The following is a 19,713-nucleotide window of genomic DNA, read 5'->3' as shown; positions in this document are numbered from 1 at the left end:
AAGCCCCTAAACATCCGACGCTGTGAATGAGATACACGACACAGAGATCTGGTTACTGTGGGGTAAACCCCAGGGTGCAGACCTGTACTTAAAAAGTCTTCAGACTTTAAAAATGGCCAGGAAAATTAAAAACATATTAAAAACATGCTTAATAAGAGGCTTCTGACTTCTGGTTTTAATTCTAAATTGCCCTGTGCTATAGTTTTCTGGATGTGTTTATTTTGGAAGAGATTTACATTTAAAAATATAAGCTGTAACTGAAACACCAATAAAAGGTACAATAAGTATAAAAATATGAACTACATATATGTATGAGGTGTGAGTACAAAATAGTGATTCCAAAGGTTGCACATAAAAACATCTAATAATTTTACAGTAATAGTTTCAACAGATTCTTGAAAGTAGAATGAAAGTACAAATCTTTATAAAAATTGCTTCAGATATAATAGAATCCTTGAACTATGCTTATGGAGGTACAATGAAATATGCAGTACCTGAATTCACTTGTAGATAATTTATGTGCAGACTGCAGTAAAAACTGGATGAAGTTTTCTAGCTGGGGAATAGATGTTCTCATGGCAGAACTTTCAAACCATTTTTCTGGTAAATAGGCTGTTATCTGTTAATCAAAACACATGGTTGTTTTTCATAATGACAGTCACCATCTGAGGACTTTTGCTGACATGGCGCCATTTAAACTTTGCAGTGATCATGCAGGTTATGTGTTACTCTCCTGTTTTGTAGTATGGTTAAATAGATTTTGAGAATTTCCCTTTCTTTGTCAAGGTTATACACTTTTTAAAAATTATATTTTAACTCCAAGAGGTTAAAATATGCTACTTTTTATGAATATCTTCTAGTGGCACTTGTAATATTTTCTTTACTCTGTATTCCTGAGCCATTATATCTGTACAAACCATACTTTACAATTAAACACCAGAAATGCTTAAACACAAAACACTTTTAGTTATCACAACTATAAAATACATACATTTAATACTGTTTCACTAAGACATTGGTTGACCTAGCATATAATCTACATAAACAAATTAGTGTTAAGGAATCAAGTAGGTGATTCTAAGATATACAGAATAAAAAAATTATGGTTTTGATTTTCTTCGAATTTAATACATTGCTTTAAATGTCTGTGTAAAGCAATGTCTGTGCATAAAGTCAGTGTATATGCATTCAACTTTTCTTTGGAAAAAAAATAACACATCATTATCCTTAACACATACAGGCAAAAACAGAAAAATGTTAACAAAATAAATGAATAACTTCACAATAGAAAGAAGAATAAAAAGGAGAGAAAAGGGGAGAAAGGAAAAACCTGAGGTCATAGTATTGAAAGAAATTCTTAGACAATGAAATAGGTTATGCTTCAGTTGGGAAGATCAGATCAGTACTTATATAAAGTAAAAGCAGGGAGAAAATACACCACATATTTATTATTAAATAAAAGTTCTGGGATTCATTCTTTTTAAAATAAATCTGATTGGTCAGCCCTGAAAACAGAGATGAGAAAAAAGATTTATCCTACTATCCTACTCCTTAATCACTCTTTGCAATTTTTCACAAAAATTGCAGACACATTGCTTGCCTAAGGCAGTAAGTCCTACAAGTATTGTTATGCCAACTGCATTTGTATCAAGTTCTGAAACCAACCCTTATTGGCTTGCAATTTAATGTCATTTGCACCTGGCTCACAAGTCTCAATGATAAGTCTCGCAGAACCACACAGATTTTCCATAAATGATCCCAGGACATAAAGCCACACTGTCTTAGCTAGGCTAACTAGCCACAAGCTGTGGAGGGTGTGTCAGTGAGTCTTCTCCTCTACTTCTGCATGGTGTACTCTCATGGTCAAATGAGATTAAATGGAACCGGAAACACGCAGCATGGATGATGATTTAAAGTATTGGCAGATAATGTAGTTTAAAACTGTATGATATAAAAACCACAGCCAGAAAAATCCTGGTTGGCTAGGAACTGCGACCTAATGTGTTATATATATGTGTGTGTGTGTGTATATATATATATTTTTTCTTTTTAAAATTTATATTATAAAGTAACTATTTTCCCCTTTCTTATAAATTCTTTAACAACATGAATTTTATCTTATGGATATACAGTAATGTTTTTAAACATTTTGGTTGTTTTTAATTATCTTCTATTATAAATAATGTTACAGTAATATTCCTTATACTCAAAATCTGTATGGTCACCTCTGATTTTTAACTTAGAATAAATTCCTAGATGTAACATTGCTAAGTCAAAGGGTACAAACTTTAAAGGTTTTGTATCAATGATGTCAAAATGGTCTCCAGAGTTGCTTCTCTCCTTCCTCCAGTGCAGAGACTGTTTCCCAGAACCCCTGGCTCTTGCATTCCAGGTGAATGGCACCCCTGGAATGAGGTGGAGCTGCTGTTTCCCCTTGCTTATGACAATACTGGCAATTATATTGAAAACAACAGCAATAAAGTTTGCCAGCACAACAGGTAAACTAATATTCCTACTGTACTATTTGCATTCTCTTTTTCTTAAAAAATATTTTATTTATTTATTTTTTAGAGAGAGGAGAAGGGAGGGAGAAGGAGAGGGAAACATCAATGTGTGGTTGCCTCTCATGTGCCCCTCACTGGGGAGCTGACCTGCAACTCAGGCATGTGCCCTGATTGGGAATCATATCAGCGACTCTTTGGTTCACAGGGCAGCACTCAGTCCACTGAGCCACACCAGCCAGGGTTGCATCTCTCTGATTATTAGTACTATTAATCTTTCCCACATGTTTACAGGTTATTTTTGCATATTATTTTTTGGTGAATTGCCTGTTGAATATCTTTTGGCCATCTTTAATGAATTGTTTACTGATTTGTAAAAATCCTTTTTAATATATGGATATTAATTCTTGTTATATACAGGGGTGGACAAAAGTAGGTTTACAGTTATAAGTACACAAAACAGAGTTTATTTTTGTATTATTTATTTATTTGTGTATTAATCACTATTGTTAACCTATCTTGTCTACCAGTGTATTATAACTTTTATTTCTCAGTTTTTTAATTCACTTTCTTTTTAGCCTTTTATAGATTTCAAACACAAACAACAGGAGAAAGAGTAAGTACAATGAGCTCAGTGAACCTATCCTCTAATTTTAACAATGATTTAGCAATCTTGGTATCTTTTTGGTTAATGTTTTTCTGACCCACTGAAGTGTTTTATCTTCATCAAATCTAACACTTTTTTTCATCATTTCTTCTGCTTAACGTTCAGAAAGGACTCCCTTACCATCAGATACAGTCATTTATCTTTTTAGTACAATATTTTATTTCATTTTTAACACTTAATTCTTCATTTTACCTGAAATTTATGTGGGTATTTAGTGAGAGGTAAGGGTCTAATATTCTTTTTATAAATAATTAACCAATATACTAAATTTTAAACACTGAGGAGTTGCTTCTGGGTTTCTGTCTGTTCAACAGATTTGTTTGTTATTATGTGGATATCACAATTTTAATTATTTACTTACAAAATAGATTTTAATGACTGAATTTTAAAAAAATGATAAAGTTAGAATCATTTCCTACAGAACTCACCTGGATGCACTTTTTAACAACATCTGGCCCAGGCGCGGCATTATAAAGAGCTATGACAAGGTAACGATTTAATAGCTTCCCTAGTCCTAGCTCTTGCAAGGTATCATCTGGGAGGAGTCCATTCCAAAGAAGAACATTGCGGAAGAGCTAGAATAGGACAAAATAAAATAAAATGTCAAGTGACTATGTACCTTTTCTCCAAAGAAAAACTAGATGAGCCTCCAACAAACATAAGTTGGTCAAACTCTTTTAAACTTTCACTACAATTAGTACTGTTGGAACTTTCAATTTTAGAATCAACAGAAAATATCCTAAATAAGTACCTGATACATTCCAACCTCCACATATTTGTTCATCCTATTTTCAGTTTTTAGGACAACCACCCAAAATCCATCTCAAATAAGTCTGCTGGAGCCTTTCCAAATCAACAGTTGTCCTCAGCCCACGCTCTCCCGGGGCCTGGGGCACTGGGTGCGAGACCGCAGGACCCCAGGAGGACTGTCGTTAAAAACTCCGGTGCTGCGGTTACCACTGTGTATGCCCTTGAGAAATCTGTCAAGCCTGAGAACCTCATTGCTCTGATACATAAAATAAGATTAATAATAACCTGTAAGTTTGGAGATAACTTGGATAAAATACTCCAAAGAAATTTTAGTGAAATTTATATGAGTTGCCTTTCTTTTCTCTAAACCCAGATATTTCTGTGAATTTTAGTGTTTTCCACTTTTTTTCCAATACTGTATTTATTACTGTGAGTGCTCAACTACATGCAGTTGTACCAACATACTTTTCTCTACTTTGTCGTTGTGATGTTGCTCCCTCTTCCTGGAAAGCCTTTTTCTTGACTTAACTACATGACAAACATGAATTCACCCTATTAAAACTATTTTTGCTGAGGTTACCTATGACTTCCTAATAGGCAACTCCAATAAACATTTTTAGTCTTTCTCCGAAAGCTTTCCAATGGCATTTAACACCGTCTTACTTCTTGAAAGTCCCTCACCTAGTTCCTCTGATGCCAATCTCTTGCGATAATTCTAAGTTTCACAATTAATTCTAGGGCTTCTTTGAAGACTCTACTTTCTCTGCCCACCTCTTACATAAGTGTTTCCCAAGGTTCTGTCCTTGGCCTTCTTTGCATGGGTCACCCAATCTCCTCAGAGGCTGTCATTCATGACCATGACTCCAAACACTGCATGTGGTTGGCTCCCAAATCTCTAGCTAGATCTGCCCCCTGCAATTCAGACTCACATATCCAGTTGCCTCTTAGCCCTCTTTTAGGTATCCTCAGTTAACTATGTCTGAAACAGATCCTATCTTCCCTCTCAAACCTGTTTTTTCCTGTATCTCTTCCAGTGCCCTCAAAGGATGTCGTAAGTTACCAGGCTGCTAACGTCAGAAACCTGGCAAGTACTCTACATTCTTCACATTATTAATCAGTCATCAAGTCCTTTCAATGGTTCAGTCTAAGTATCTTTTGAACCTACCTTCTCCTTACCATTCCTGTTGCCACTGACTTAGCACTGACTTCATCCTTTATCTTTTAGACCAGGGGTTAGCCAACTGTGGTTTGTGGGGTAATCCAACTTATTGCCTGTTTTTGTAGAGCTGGTGAACAATTGTTTTTATATTTTTATTTTATTATGTTTCATTTTTTACATTTTTCTTTCTTTGGTGATGCGATACTGTCTCAAGCTGTATGTGACATATAGCTGATTTCTGTGGTACCACAGGACCTAGGTTTAAACCCTTTAAGTGACTATAATCCAAGAACAAGAAGACAGAAATTGCTATTACCACAGAACTGCTTAAAACCCATTTCATTTTAGGTATTCTTATACTCTTGATATGATCATAGGCTGATTTTTACATTCAGATGGAGTCATAATGTTCATGCAACTTTTTGCTCTTATTTCATGTATTTAAACTGGCACCAACTCTATCCACAGTTCAAGGAGGTGTCGTTCTCAATGAATGGGATGACACAACACTTGATGTTACTATTTGCCCACTGCTGCAAGGCATCATTCAAGATTTCCTGGGACAGGTGTGTGCAAATTCAAAGACCACAATTTTGAACTCTGTGGGTTCCTTCACTTCCTTACTGGTAACTCAAGAAGGCATCCTAGGTCGAAATCTCTCCTTTGACAGAGAGCTCTCTGCACTTGCGTGTACCTTGTCACTCTCAGTTGTGGTAGGAGATGGAAAAGTTTGCTTTGATTTCATTCAGCCCATGTTATGAAGAACTTGGAGTGAAGCAAAGCAGTAGGAAAGACTAACTCAACAGCATCTTTGGAAAACACTGAGTTTGTCCACAGGAAGCTAACTAGGATACTCTCTCCAGGATACCTCGGAAATCACTGATCCCTTTTACTGCTCTTCACATGTAGTGTTTATGGACACCCTGCCAGGACAGCCTCTGGGAGGAGGAGGCATCCAGAGGTCTCCTTGCCCAGGGTGGACCTGGAGAGCCCTGTGCAGGTGGGGCTCCAGGGGCACTGGTGTCAGGGTGGGCTGGAGCTGCACTGCCTTGCTGGGCCCAGGCCCCTTCTCCTGCCCAGCACCTCCTCCCTCAGCCTGGTTTTTATACTTTTAAATTCTTTTTTAAAAAAAGAAGAAAATTTTGTGACATGTGAAAATTATATGATATTTAAATTTCAGCATCTATAAGTAGAGGTTTTAATTGAAACAGCTACGCTCATTTGTACTGAATTGTCTATGACTGTGTTTGCACTACAGTGGCAGAGCTGAATAGTTCAACAGACTACAGGCTCAAAAAATGGTCTGGTCCTTTACAGAAGTTTGTTGATGATCTCTACTTTACAGTAAACTGGATTTGAAAGAAAAGTTTTTTTCATTTTTGCAGTTCTTGGCTTACCTTTAGACCTGACCAGAATTGCTTTTCTTGGAACTTTGAATGTGGTGATGTTTTGTTTTCCACAGCACTAATTTGAAATAAAAGAGAAAGGAGGCAATGCAAACAATTGTTAATCTTTCAGAAGGAGAGTTTAAAAATGTGTTTTTTTAAGCAACCAAACTAAGCCCTAATGGATTATGAATGGAGGTGCTCTGACAATATAAAAATGACAAATGCATGTACCTGTTGACCCAACAAATCTGTTTTTGAAAATGGCTTGTTTGCCATTGGATATACTTGCACATGCACAGAATGTCTATAAAATTACTCACAACACTGTCAGCAATGGTTTGCCACTTATGTGCCCATTAGTTACAGCACATCTATATGGTAGCATATCATGCAGCTTAAAAAAGAATGAGGAAACTACTTATATGATGACATGTATAATGACAAACTGGTTATAAGATATCAAAGATGTCAAAAAAGTACGGAACAAAAAAAATGTACAACTGTTTGCAATGTACTTCCTTTGCTATACAGAAAGGAAGGAAAATAAGATTGTAATATATATAAGTATTTAACTCTAATTGAATAAAGAAATTCTGGAAGGGTAAAAAAATTACTAACAGTGATTATTATTGCATGCATTTATGTACACAGCACAGGAAGGTCAAAACTGGGTGAATGAAAGTCAGGAGTGGGAGGAAGTAAGATTTTTCATTTTAAATATAAATAATATTTTAAGAAGATATACTCATACTTTTGAACCATGTGAATATATTACCTGTCTAAAACATTAGAAAACAAACCATAAGAAGGCTGAATTTTTACACAGATATCTTTTCTTGATTCACATTGACCAGAAAGCTTAGAAGTGTCTTTCTCCTCTCTCCATAAAGCAGTTCCATCCTGTGAGTACTTGCTGGGTAGCTTCAGTTCATGATCTATTACTATAACTGATGTCTTCTTAGCAAATGTATGAACATGCATAAAATACTACTTGTTTCATAATTTAAAACAAATAACAGTTCATAGATGCAGTTTCTGGCCCCTCAGTGATGTTCCCAGCCTATGCTTTTCTTTCTCTTGTGCCTGGCACTGTTCTGAGCATGCTTTGTTTTCATACTGTCCTTTGAGACAGGCATTAACTTAATGTCCATTTTACATTTGAGGACATAGAAAGGCCACCATCATTATCTAGTAATGGTGAATCTGGGCTCCAGAATCTGTGATTTTAATTACTCTGCCATGCTACCTGTCATGTTCTTAAGAATAACATTAAAAAAACCCCCCTATATCCAAGAGGTACATATATGGTACATAGAAGATGACTGAGAGATATCTGTTAAAACCTCAATTTGCATCTTAGTGTGTATAAATATGTTTTGAAAATATTTAATATAATTTCTTTTGTATTATATTCTTAAATCTCTATTACATGATTAGCTAATTCACACAATCTAGAAATTAATACCTCTTACCTCTTTGGATACAGAGGAATAAAAACATCATCTTCTATTGCTTTCTTCATTCTTGAAACAATGGATTTAAGTAAATCCTATTATTCAAAAATTTAAAAGAATCAGTGATAGTCATAGGTGGAAACATATTTACCAAAAGAGGTAATTTACTCTGTACACACACAGAATCAGGTGTTAAAGTATCAATTAGGAATGAGAGAACTTTATTGAACCACATTACTGCATATCACTGCAGTTAGTACATGCTCATGGTTGTATAGTGTTCTGTTGCATGACACTACTGATAGGACATTTAGATGGTTTCCAGTTTGAGGCTATTATGAATAATGCTGCTATCAAAGTTTTCATACATGTCTTTTAGGAAGTAGTGGTGTATCCCATTTATATTCCCACTGGCTGTGTATGAGAAAACTTGTTTATTTATACCTTTACTAAAATGTGGTATTTTGAAAAAATGTTTTCAATTCTGGTTAGTATTTAGTCATATTTTATTATGTTTTTAGTTTTTCTGTTGAGTAATGTGATGCTGAGCACTCTCTCATACTCTTATTTGCCATTTGGACATGCCCTTTTACAAGCTACTTAATTGAGCTGCTTGTCTACATATCTGTTTGTTTATTAGGTCTACCTTTTTCTTACTGATTTGTAGAAACCTTTTATATACTCTAGTTGTGAGTCCTTTGGTGGTTTGTTAATGTCCTTTGATGCAGTAAACTTATTTTGGCAGATTAATTTTTTATTTGTATATCAAAAACTGGAAACCAAAATATTCAACCATAGGGACTTTTAGGAACATTAAGTTATAAGCATCATTCATATTGCATGAAACATTATTTAGCTAGTTTATGAAGAATGCAGTAACATACAAATTTAAATATTTAATTAGATAATATTAAGTGGAAGAAGTAGGTTACAAATGTACATGTCTGTCATGATTACAACTCTGAAATAAATTTCTGGACAAAAATATCCTACAATGGTATGAGCCCTTCAACTAGGATGAAAAGACAAGGGGAGTTAAACAATTTTTCTTCATATATTAGCAACATTTCTATAGTAAGATAGTGTTCTTATTCTTTAAAAGGAATCCACATTTGAAAAACGAAGTGGCCTACTGCACGCTAAGGTGAAAGTTCTCTGAGTCAGTGACAGTGAGTATGGCACAAAGTAAACTGTCACATACCCTACACTAACTAGATTACTCAAAAATGAAGACGTTAACTAAATATTTTTCATAAAAAGAATCTCTAACTGAAGTACTATTTCTCATTCCATGTAAATGTTTGTAGCATATTCCTCAAGTGGCCACGCAGCAATATTCAATAAACATTAAAAACAAAAACTCAATGAATAGGCCATTTTTATCCATGAGACTTTTCTGTAAGTTTGATACTGATTTTAAATTGTTTAAAACAAAAGAAAACCTAAATTCACATATTTTAAAATTTAGCTTATTAACTCTTCTGAGTATTAAAATACATTATTTGATAGAAAATTTCTCCAAACAATAAAGTTTTTTTAACTAGATACATGCATCTTTGTATATATACTTTAAAACAGCTTTGAAAAGGCACTTACAAGCTCCAGCTAATTATTTCCTCTAAGATTACATGCTTCTTGAAGGCAGAATCATGATAGAACCCCTCTTCTCCTTCTTCTTACAGTTCCCCTACTTCATGATAACAATTCAGGCACAAAAATCTAATGGTATTCAGAATACGGATAGGACGTGCCTCCTTGCTCTTCAACCACTTTGGTAATTCTACTTTGGGTGCTCTCCAGCCTGTCAATGTCTTGTAGCTGAACATAAAATTCATTTACTTATTTAACTGCATGAGTATACAATAATTTTCATAAACAAGAATGATAAAACACAGTACTACAATAAAAGATTCAATAGACTCTCACCAAGGCCTCTAAAAAGTTCCTCTTTATGTCCAGCAAAACTCAATTCTAAATTATAATACAATGCAAATTTATTCTATTGAACTCTGAATCCTTAAAAAGATCTTTGCTCTTTGGCAGATAATAAATATTACTATAGTGAATGTTAGCCTAATTGTAAAATCATTGTCACAGCAAGGCCACAATGCCACTAGATTTTTGCCAAAAGAACAAAGGAAATGAGATTTTTTTTTCCTTTAGAAGGAATGAATCTATACTAACTCATTTATGGCTATTCATCTCTGCAGGGCCAACGCACATTCCCAGACCTGAGGGATGGCTGGCTGGGCCACAAGAACAAAAGTCAGGCCACTGAACAGAGAAATAAGCTAATAAGAGTACAAACAATTAACCTGGGTCTTATTATATGTATGTGCATCCTGTAATAATGATAACCATTCCTGTCAAGAGTATTCAGAGGTATCAAAGTGTCTTTTGTATTATTAGTATAAACAGAAAAAAAATGGTCAATTCTAGTTCCTATAAATCAGAACTAAGTACGTTTCCCCCAAATAGTTTTCTGGTAATTATGCCTTGTGTGTCTTCTGTAAAAAAGATTTATAATAAAATTATGTTGATATATAAATAAAGAAATTTATAACTCTGGAAATTATTACCTGTTTGCCTTTACTAACTTCATCCTCCCAAATGGAAAGTTCATCAAGAATCATTCTGCAGTGTGTTATTAAACTTGTGGTCTGTGAGGTCGACAAAGGATCCCATATAAATTCTACAAAGTCTGAAACAAAAATTTCAGTGGTACACAATTATTTACTCAATTGCTGTACTTGTTACATATAAACAACCAAAGTTTTTTAGCAAAGATTACTTCTTTCCTTTTGTGGTTTAAAATCCACACCAATCATTACCATTACATATTTGTCTACATCCTTAATTTCCTTATCCTTTCGGGCTTGTAGAACTTGTCTGGCTAAACCACCCCTTGTTAAATCCATCTTGTCACCGAGTCTGCACTTGCCATCGTGAAGCTAAAACATGGCTGGGAAAAAACTACACTTTAAATTCATCACCATGAAGCTCTAGTGAATGCTGAATGCTGCTCAGCAATCACACTGTTCCCCTGGCCCATTCCTTCTCCCTCTCCTCTAGAGGATTATCTCCTGTCTTCTTCCTCCTCATTTATGGAGTTAAGAAGAGTTAATCCATTAAACCCAAAAGTTAATGGATTTTACTCTTCTGGATGAATGTTTCTTCTCTTCTCCTGTGCTCTCACTCTCAGCAGATTACTTACTAATTTGATGTGAAAATAGAACCAGGCAGAAGAGAAGCTCCTTAAGCCCCTACTTCACCTACCTGCATGTGTGCCTGCACAGCCTAACTTGTCTCCCATTCCTGTGGATGAAGCATTCATGCTCCTCACTGAGGCCAGCAGATCCCAAACCCTTTGGCTTATTTGAAGATTCTGCTCTGGAATTCTGTGCTCTCGCTCTGGTATCATCATCACTTCTACTGGACCTTTCTCATCAGCCTACAAACAATTATTTCTCTTGTATTAAAAATAACTGGTCTCTTGACTCCACTTTCCCCTTCAGTACTGCACTCTTTCTTTCCTTCATTTTAAAACAAAATAAAAAAAAATGGCTAAGCTTCCTTCCTCTGATTTCTCTCCTCCCATTAACTCTTGAATTTACTTCAGTTACGCTGTCTCCCCAACCAGTCACAGATGACCTTTACATCACAAAATCTAATAAATAGCTGAGTCTAATCCCCATCTGATTTATCAGCAACAATTACAACAGTTGATCATTCCCTCTAGAAACATATTCTTGACCTGGTTCCCCACCTGCCTCTCTGCTCTCCTTTGCTGGCTGCCTGTCACCTCTTTGATGACAGCATACCTCAGAACTCTGGTCACCTTCTCTCTTTTATCCATATCTACACCCTTAGCATTTAAAGATATCTTGGTGGCTTTAAATGCCATATGTGTGCTCATAAATTCCAAATTTATTTCTCCTATCCAGACCTCTCCTTTAGACTCACATACTCAACTCCCTCATTGACATATCCACTTGCGTGAGAGGCATCTTAAACTCAAGACATGTCAAGCTGAGCTTCTGACACACCTCCTACTCTAAATTTGCTTCTCTCAGTCTTATGGCAAGAAAACCAGGAATCATTCCTGTTTCTTCCTCTCTTGCTCCACAACCACAACATTAACAAATTCTGTCAGTGTTACCTTTGAAATACATACAGAAGTCAACCACTGTTCAGCACCTCCACTTTTAACATCCTGTCCAAGACACTGTATTCTGTTGCCTGGATTACTGCAAAAGCTTCATAACTGGCTTGCCTACAGTTCATTCCCAACTTCGTAACCAGAGTGATTTTATTAAATGTTAAGGTAGACCATGTCACTTCTCTGTTCAAAACTCTTCAAATGGTTCTCTTTCACAAAAGTCCTTACAAATGAATGCCATTCTTGCTAACCTCTTGTTAATCTCCTCCTTGCTCACTCCACTATAGCTACACTGACCTAAGCACAGTTTGTCAAGTACATCAGGCTAGCTCCTGCCTTGAGGCCTTTGTACTTGGTGTTTCTGCTGCCCGGGGTGCTGTTCCCTCAGGATTCATATGGCTCACTTCCTTTTGAAATCTGCTCAGGCTCATTTGTGGCCTTCTCAGGAAGGCCTTCCCTGGCCAACCGATTTTAAATTGTGTTCATCTCTTTTTTTTTACTGTACCGGTCCATTTTACATGGATGTTTCTCAATAAATACTGTAAATATATTTCTCTTCCTTATATATTTCTTAACAATATTTTTTTCCTCTCTTTATCGAATTTATTGGGGTGATACTGGTTAACAAAACTACACAGGTTTTGTGTCTACAGTTCTACAACACACCATCTGTGTCCTGTACCATGCGTTCACCACCCTGTCAAGTCCTGCCATCATCATTTATCCCTCTCTACCCTTGTCTATCTTCCCCCCACCCCTCCCCCACCACCCAGCAATCACCACACTGTTTGTTGTCCATGCCAAGAGTTCTTTTTTCCTTTTCGCTCAATCCCCCCCACCCTCACCCCAGACATATGTCAGCTGCTCTCTATCTATGACTTTGTCTCTGTTTTGCTTGTTAGCTCTTTTTGATCATTAGATTGCACATATGAGTGCGATCTAATGGTATGTGTGTTTTTTTTGACTGGCTTATTTCACCTAGGATAATACCCTCCAGGGCCATCCATGTGGCTGCAAAGTATGAGATTTCCTTCTCGCTCTCTCTTCTTTTTTTACAGCTGAGTAGTATTCCATAGTATAAATGTACTATAGCTTTTCACTGCATCCAACTACTGATGGGACACTTGGTCTGCTTCTAAATCTTGGCTATTGTAAATAATGCTGCAGTGAACATAGAGGTGCACATATTCCTTCAAATTAGTGTTTCAGGGTTCTTTGGATAATTTATCTTTGATAATTTGTACCCCTTCCCCTTATTTAATTTTTCTCCTTAGCTCTTGTAACTAATGTGCTCTAGATTTTATTTATCTTGTTTATCATCTGTCTTCCTCACAGAATGTAAGCTCCACAAGGGCAAGAATTTATTATTTTGTTCACTGCTCTACATGCAGAAACAACAACAGTATCTGACACAGGCAGACCCTTATAAAATGCAAGTTAAATAACAGAAAAAATAAATAGGTTAAAAAAACCCCAAATAAGCCAAAACTAAAACGGCTATTTCTCAAACACCTAGAAGGTTAGGCTTCTAATAACCTTAAAAATATTCAGTCCACTAATACTGAGAGCCTACCACATGCCTAGCATTAAATACAGGAGACATAGCAAGAAATAACACTAGGTAGCTGGCTTGAACAGCTTTGTCCGATGGCAAATACAAATACTTATATAAGCAACTGCAATTGCCATCGTAAGTATGAGTCCAGAGTGCTACAGGAACCCAGAGAGGAATGCCTAAACCAGTTCCTAGAGGTGATGTCCATACTGAATCCCGAAAGACGAAGAGGGGTTAGCCAGATGACAGAGGTGGGGTTTGGGGGTAACCAGATGGAGCATACAAATGTGCTCTAGATTTGTGCTCTGGAATATAAATGCCTAAGCAAGTACAGAGGAAGGGCAGGAGAGGTGGGAATGAGAAGGAGTAAAGGGATGGGGCTGGAGAATTAGTAAACAGATGTGATTCTGAAAGGCCTAGAAAGCTATGTTCAAGAGTGTTTCAAGTGAGGTAAAATAGAGTCAGACTCACATTTTACACGGATCACTATGATTATAGCATAGAAATTGGTTCAGAAAAAGAAAAAAAGATAACAGAATCGGCCGTTGCTTACATAAAGAGGTAAGAAAGAAGAAACACTGCATTACTTGAAGGTCAGATTTGAACACATGGGTAGATGGAGGTGCTATTTTCTAGATAAGGAATACAGAGAGGCAGGTCTGAGCAAAGACGACAGGTATGGTTTTGCAAGTGAGATTTGAGTGCCTGCACCACATAAAAGTGGATGTGTTCATAGGTACTTTGATAAGAGAGATCTGGTGCTCTAAGAAGAGACCTGGACTTGACTTTTCCAGTTCTTTTGGATTTAAAATTACGTAGAGCAGCAATATCCAAAAGAACTTTTTGTGATGACAGAAAAAACATCTTATATCTGCAATATCTAAGAGCTTCATCTGGGTTTTGCACATTTAATATATGGCCGGTGTGACTCAGACACTGAATTTTAATCTTTCTTAGTAGAAACTTACATATTAACACTCACGTATAGTTAGTAGTTACCCTGCTGAACACAGATGCAGATGGCACTAAAGGAGAGTGTGAAATTATCCAGGGAGCCCAAGACGAGTGTAAAGAGGGTCCAGATAGGACATGAGAATAAATATAAAATGTTAATTTCTCATAATGCTACTTATTTGAGGGACTATTTAATTGTAAATGAAGTAGTTCGAGTTTTCCACAGAGTACCCAAATGAGTCACACAGCTACACTATCACTAATACAGCTGGTTAAAAGTAGCAACTTCCTAATACACCTCATGATCACACAGCAAGTTACACTGAGAAAAAACTTGGTCAAGGTGGCTGAGAAGCAATACAAAACTGACTGCTTCATCTTTTAGGAGTTATGCAAACTGTGCTGTCAGAATCCATTCTCAGTGACAGAGATCCTCTCCAAGTACAGATTCAGGTAAAACACCTCTTTAGACTGAAGCATAAGCATCAGTGCAAGTGCTTCTGATTGCCAGGGGCGGAAGTGAGGAAACCGCAGTAGTATCTTCTTTAAAGAGAGAAGAAATAAGGAGAAGAAATGTAAGGGGACAAGTTAAGGAAAAGAAAAAATACAGTAGTAAGGACAGAAGTGTGCCACTAATAAATGATCTAGAGGTTATAAAAGTAACACTAATGTCACAAATGCTAAAGGCAAAAGGTTATCAATGCTTTGATAGCAAATCCAATGCACAAACAAGCATTTTTTAACCAGCTTAAATTATGACATCTGTTGATTTTTACTGCATATTACATTTTCTTGTATTCAAAAACTTCTGTGACTGTAACAGAAAGTAGTGATCTTACACTTTGCTCTGGAAGAATTTAATTATATCAAGATTACAAACACACACCTGTAAGTCGAGGAATAATTGTTTTGTTGATGATGGTAGATAAGATTTTCTTATCAGAACTATCTTCCTTCTTTGAATCTTCCATACTCTTATCCATAAATTCTTCTATAGATGTGAACCATGACATCTGTTTTAAACCTACAGAATCAAACTTATAAATACAATTACCAAAGTTATAAATAAATTCTTAAACATTAGTTTATTTTTAAATGGCTAGCTTTTCCAGTAACCACCAGAGTTTTCTGAGGATCAAAGGAGAAGAATTTTGTACTTTAACTCCATATATACAGCACCGAACCCCAAAGCTACATAGGGTGACATGACTAAGACAGGACATCTGTGCAATATGGATGCCTTTCGTATGTCCTTTTGTATGACAATTACTCTAAAAGTGCCCACTGTATGTTCAGAGCTGACCACACTGCAAGCACCGTTAGGAGCAAAATACATATTTATAAGAATAACACTTATTATTTACTTATAAAAATTTATTCACCTCACGTAAAATTCACTTCTGGCTCTCTCAACTCTCACAGGCTCAAATGTGTATTCTGCATGGGATTTAGCTTACTAGGCAAGTAGCAAATGGCCGATTATTACTTGTTGAATGAATAAATGAACAGATCTCTGCTAGGCATTACAGAGTACTCCATTCACCTTGAGTGGTTAACAGCTAGGCTGCTGTCCCACTAGGTACCTACCACTTTCTTAGAGATAAACTTGGTTCCTCTACTATGCAGACTATATGGCCTTGAACCTAACACAGAGCCAACAGGCATGCATGACTAGGGCAGATAAAGATAGAACATGGCTCTATCCTTCACTTTGTTAAATCTTTACCTTCAGCTCTCCTCTCTTCCTAGAATTTCATGATCTCATTGTTGTTTGCTTATAGGCATACCTAGATGGACATCCTGTTATCATTTCATTATCTGTAAAGTGTAACTTCTTTCAAAACCCTTTCCCTCTCTGAAAAGTCCCTACTGCTATTAATGGAACTAGCATTATTTTAATAACCCACAATCCAAACTTTGTGATCACATTTGGATGTGGGGTTTTTAGTATTTTATGAATTCTTGTTTCATTATGCCCTCTGTAATCAACTCTTTTTCTCTTTCCATTGTCCCTATCACCCTAAGGAATTCATCACTCAGGACTTGGGCTACAGCAAATCCTTCCAGTATATATCTTCACCTTTTATTTTCCCTCTAAGTTAGTCTTCTGCTAGGATTTCTTAAAACCTTACTTTCATCACATTATTCTTCCCATTATTAACCAAAAACAAGTTCTTATCTGTTAATTTAGGATCTGAACATCTGTGCAGTATCTAGCTCCTGAACTCTATTTTTCCCTGTGCACCTTTATGAAATACCTTTTTTTCTCTTTCCCCTCCTGTTTAAATCCTATGTACCTTTAAAATCCCCATTAACATTCCTCCTCCTTAATGCAGTAGCTTTACTAACCATCTATTTCTAATAAGTTATCTGCAACTTCAGAACTCCTGGTACCTTTGTCGATTTCCCAAGACTGGAGAATTCTTAAGGCTTAATATTACCTTTACTTTTTCAGTGATCTTAAACTTACTTATCAAAGAACAAACTTAAAAAACATAGTGTTTCTTTTAATAGAGTTTAGTGCCCCTCAGCCTCAAAAATAAAGTGCAAACCAAGATGGCTGTAGACTACTACACCAAAGCACCAATTATCAACTCCAATTCTAAAGGCCAGGTACCAGGTATTTTATAGCTAACCTGATAACAAGAGAATTTAATAACTGATGTGATCAGGTTTATTTTCTTAAATACCTTAAGAGGATTCCAGTCAATCAACTGAACTCGTATCAGCGGATTTAAAAGCTTTGGTATGCATAAACCAATAAAAGCTTCATAATAAGAATCAGGAAACTTTTCTCGCCATTGTTGAAATTTTAACAAAATATTCTGGATATTACAAAAATCATCATGCACATCTTCAAAAATCTTCTTATGATCTTTTAAAATGTCACCTGTGAACAAAATGAGTCTTTGTTATAATGCATTTTAAGTGTGCTTCCTATAAACAGACATATAAACCATGTAATCAATTGAGTTAAAAACTTTCCTAATTTATATTAACATATAAATTAATTTTTATTAAAAACCCCTTTAGTAATAATAATATCAACACTAATAAAATATAACATTTACTGAGCCCCCGCTATATGCCAAAACATTACAAATGTATTATCTCATTCATCATAACTATCTTCCTTAAAAGGTAGGTGTCACTAGCCTACTTATTCAGACAGTAAACAAGCAAACAAACATCAGGTTTAGGGAGGTTGAGGAATCTGTACAAGACCACACAGAACAGAGTCCCTCTTCAAACTCTGTAAAGCCCACAACTCTTTAAACCATATGTATTTTACCCTCTCATAATGCCACAATGGCTTTTCTATATTCAATTATTTTAAGTTACAAGTCATAACATAGAAAGTATGTAGTGGAAAAATAAAACCAAAAATGTCCACGGTTCCTTTATAACAAGAGATGAGAAGGGCTGAAGGAAAAAACAAACTAAAAGATGCAGTAATATAATGCTCTCCATTTAATCCATTTTTTTAAGAAGTAGGAGAAGCCTTAAAGGTAAAAAAAAATGTGTCTTTTCCTGAAATTTCCCAACTATTTTCTGTAACTTATATATTTAAGGACAATCACTGCAAAGCAATTCCCACCATTTCAATGCTTCACATAAAGATACGTTAGCAACTTGGTGGCTGACCTTGGCTTTTTTGGAAGTCAGTCATGTCTGCTGAAGACAGTTCATCATCACTGGATGTCCCTTCCTGATGATCACAGTTCCCAGAAAGCGCCCTTGCTTGTCTTCTTTGTGTCCTGTATTTTGCAATAAACCAAAAATCAATTAAAACCAAATAGCTCCTGCTGAAAGTGAATGCTTTGAAACAGAAAAAGTCATAATTTATATAAAATTCCCAGAAATACAACATTATTATTAGCACATTTTATGTTAATATTTTTGACATTTTAGCTTCATTAATGTGAATTTGTCGTTCTCCCTCTTTATTCTTATAAGACAATCCCGCCTAGGACATTACTACTGGCTACCCAATTCTGAAGAATGGGTAACAGCACAATCAGGGCTGGCTTCTCCTTAGCAGCAGTTCCCAGCCAGATAAAGGCCATTTTACCTATTCCTTTGGACTAAACCAAATACATGTGTGTTTTTAAACCTTGCAGTTGAAGGTTTAAATTATATTAAGATTGTTAAACTATATTTTGGTTTTACATCATTCTCACAAATTAAATTGTTAGGTTACAGTTAGGTTAAGTGTTTACTACACTTAAGTAGTGAAAAATACTTGCTCAATGATGCTTTAAGTCTTCCCTTTATATAGGTACCTTCGAGATTCGATTTCTTCTAAAATCCGTTGAGTTTTTTCATCTATAGCTAAGCTTCCATTTGTTGATGTTTCAGCTTTGCCTAGTTTTCAAAAGAAATAAAGTATAACACTTTGAAAATAAAAGTTGTATCTCAGGTGTGTATACATATGCCTATATATGCATATATATAAACACACACATGTAATATACTTAAATTCTGTATTTCATCATGCAATGAAATTGCCATGTTGACTCCCTATCACAATATTAACAGACATCTAGTGTGCAAGCCTAAGAAAATGTACCTTGGCTGGACAATATAGTTCAGCACTTGAGAACAGTAGCAAAATTCTACTATTAGGTTTCTTTCCCTTATATTCTTTTTTAGCAGTTTCACCAGTTTTTTGTCCCTGTAGCTAAATGCATACATTTGCATTATGAATGTTATTTCCTATTTTAGTATATACCATAAATTATGACCGACTAAACGCCACATGTTTGAAAGTCATTTTGCTTTTGCTATCACCACCTACTTGACAATGGTCTTAGCACCTTCCCTATCCCCTCACACACCTTAACCAGAGGAAGACATCTCAGAAAAAAAACACAAAACAAAAACCAGTGTGAGAACTAAAAGGCTGAATCCTAATCTTATATGAGATCTTACATATGATTCTACATTGAAATCAACCAGAATTTCTTTAACCTCTATAACAAATCTGTTATAGAGGGCTATGGAAACTTTATAAAGTTAGATTTCTGATGCAGTATATGAATTTGTCTACTCATATAAAAATTGTCATTAAATGCACAGTTGTAATTTTTATTTTTTAGTCTCATGCCTAACTGAAGACATTTTAA

The 19,713-nt window shown here is 35.6% G+C and overlaps 1 protein-coding gene across 3 annotated transcripts in view; it reads right to left on the bottom strand.

Annotated features, from left to right (window-relative positions):
- GCFC2 (GC-rich sequence DNA-binding factor 2) overlaps positions 1-19,713 on the bottom strand; it is a 36,299-nt gene that overhangs the window by 2,468 nt on the left and 14,118 nt on the right. For 2 of the 3 annotated variants that reach the window (XM_045828886.1, XM_045828887.1), the window contains exons 8-16: positions 18,871-18,952; positions 18,233-18,345; positions 17,278-17,477; positions 15,474-15,624; positions 10,499-10,620; positions 7,938-8,014; positions 6,475-6,541; positions 3,597-3,743; positions 495-619 (exon numbers count right to left, since the gene is read on the bottom strand). In XM_045828886.1, the coding sequence (XP_045684842.1) occupies positions 495-619; positions 3,597-3,743; positions 6,475-6,541; positions 7,938-8,014; positions 10,499-10,620; positions 15,474-15,624; positions 17,278-17,477; positions 18,233-18,345; positions 18,871-18,952 (1,084 nt within the window). Of the gene's footprint in view, positions 1-494; positions 620-3,596; positions 3,744-6,474; positions 6,542-7,937; positions 8,015-10,498; positions 10,621-15,473; positions 15,625-17,277; positions 17,478-18,232; positions 18,346-18,870; positions 18,953-19,713 lie in introns of those variants that run through there. The other variant, XM_045828888.1, reaches the window with a different exon arrangement.

This window comes from Phyllostomus hastatus, unplaced genomic scaffold (assembly GCF_019186645.2).
Source record: "Phyllostomus hastatus isolate PE091 unplaced genomic scaffold, TTU_PhHast_1.1 phas_scaffold_78, whole genome shotgun sequence".
Lineage (NCBI taxonomy): Eukaryota > Metazoa > Chordata > Mammalia > Chiroptera > Phyllostomidae > Phyllostomus > Phyllostomus hastatus.
The sequence above is the reverse complement of the archived record's forward strand: the minus strand, read 5'-3'. Positions and strand labels throughout refer to the sequence as shown.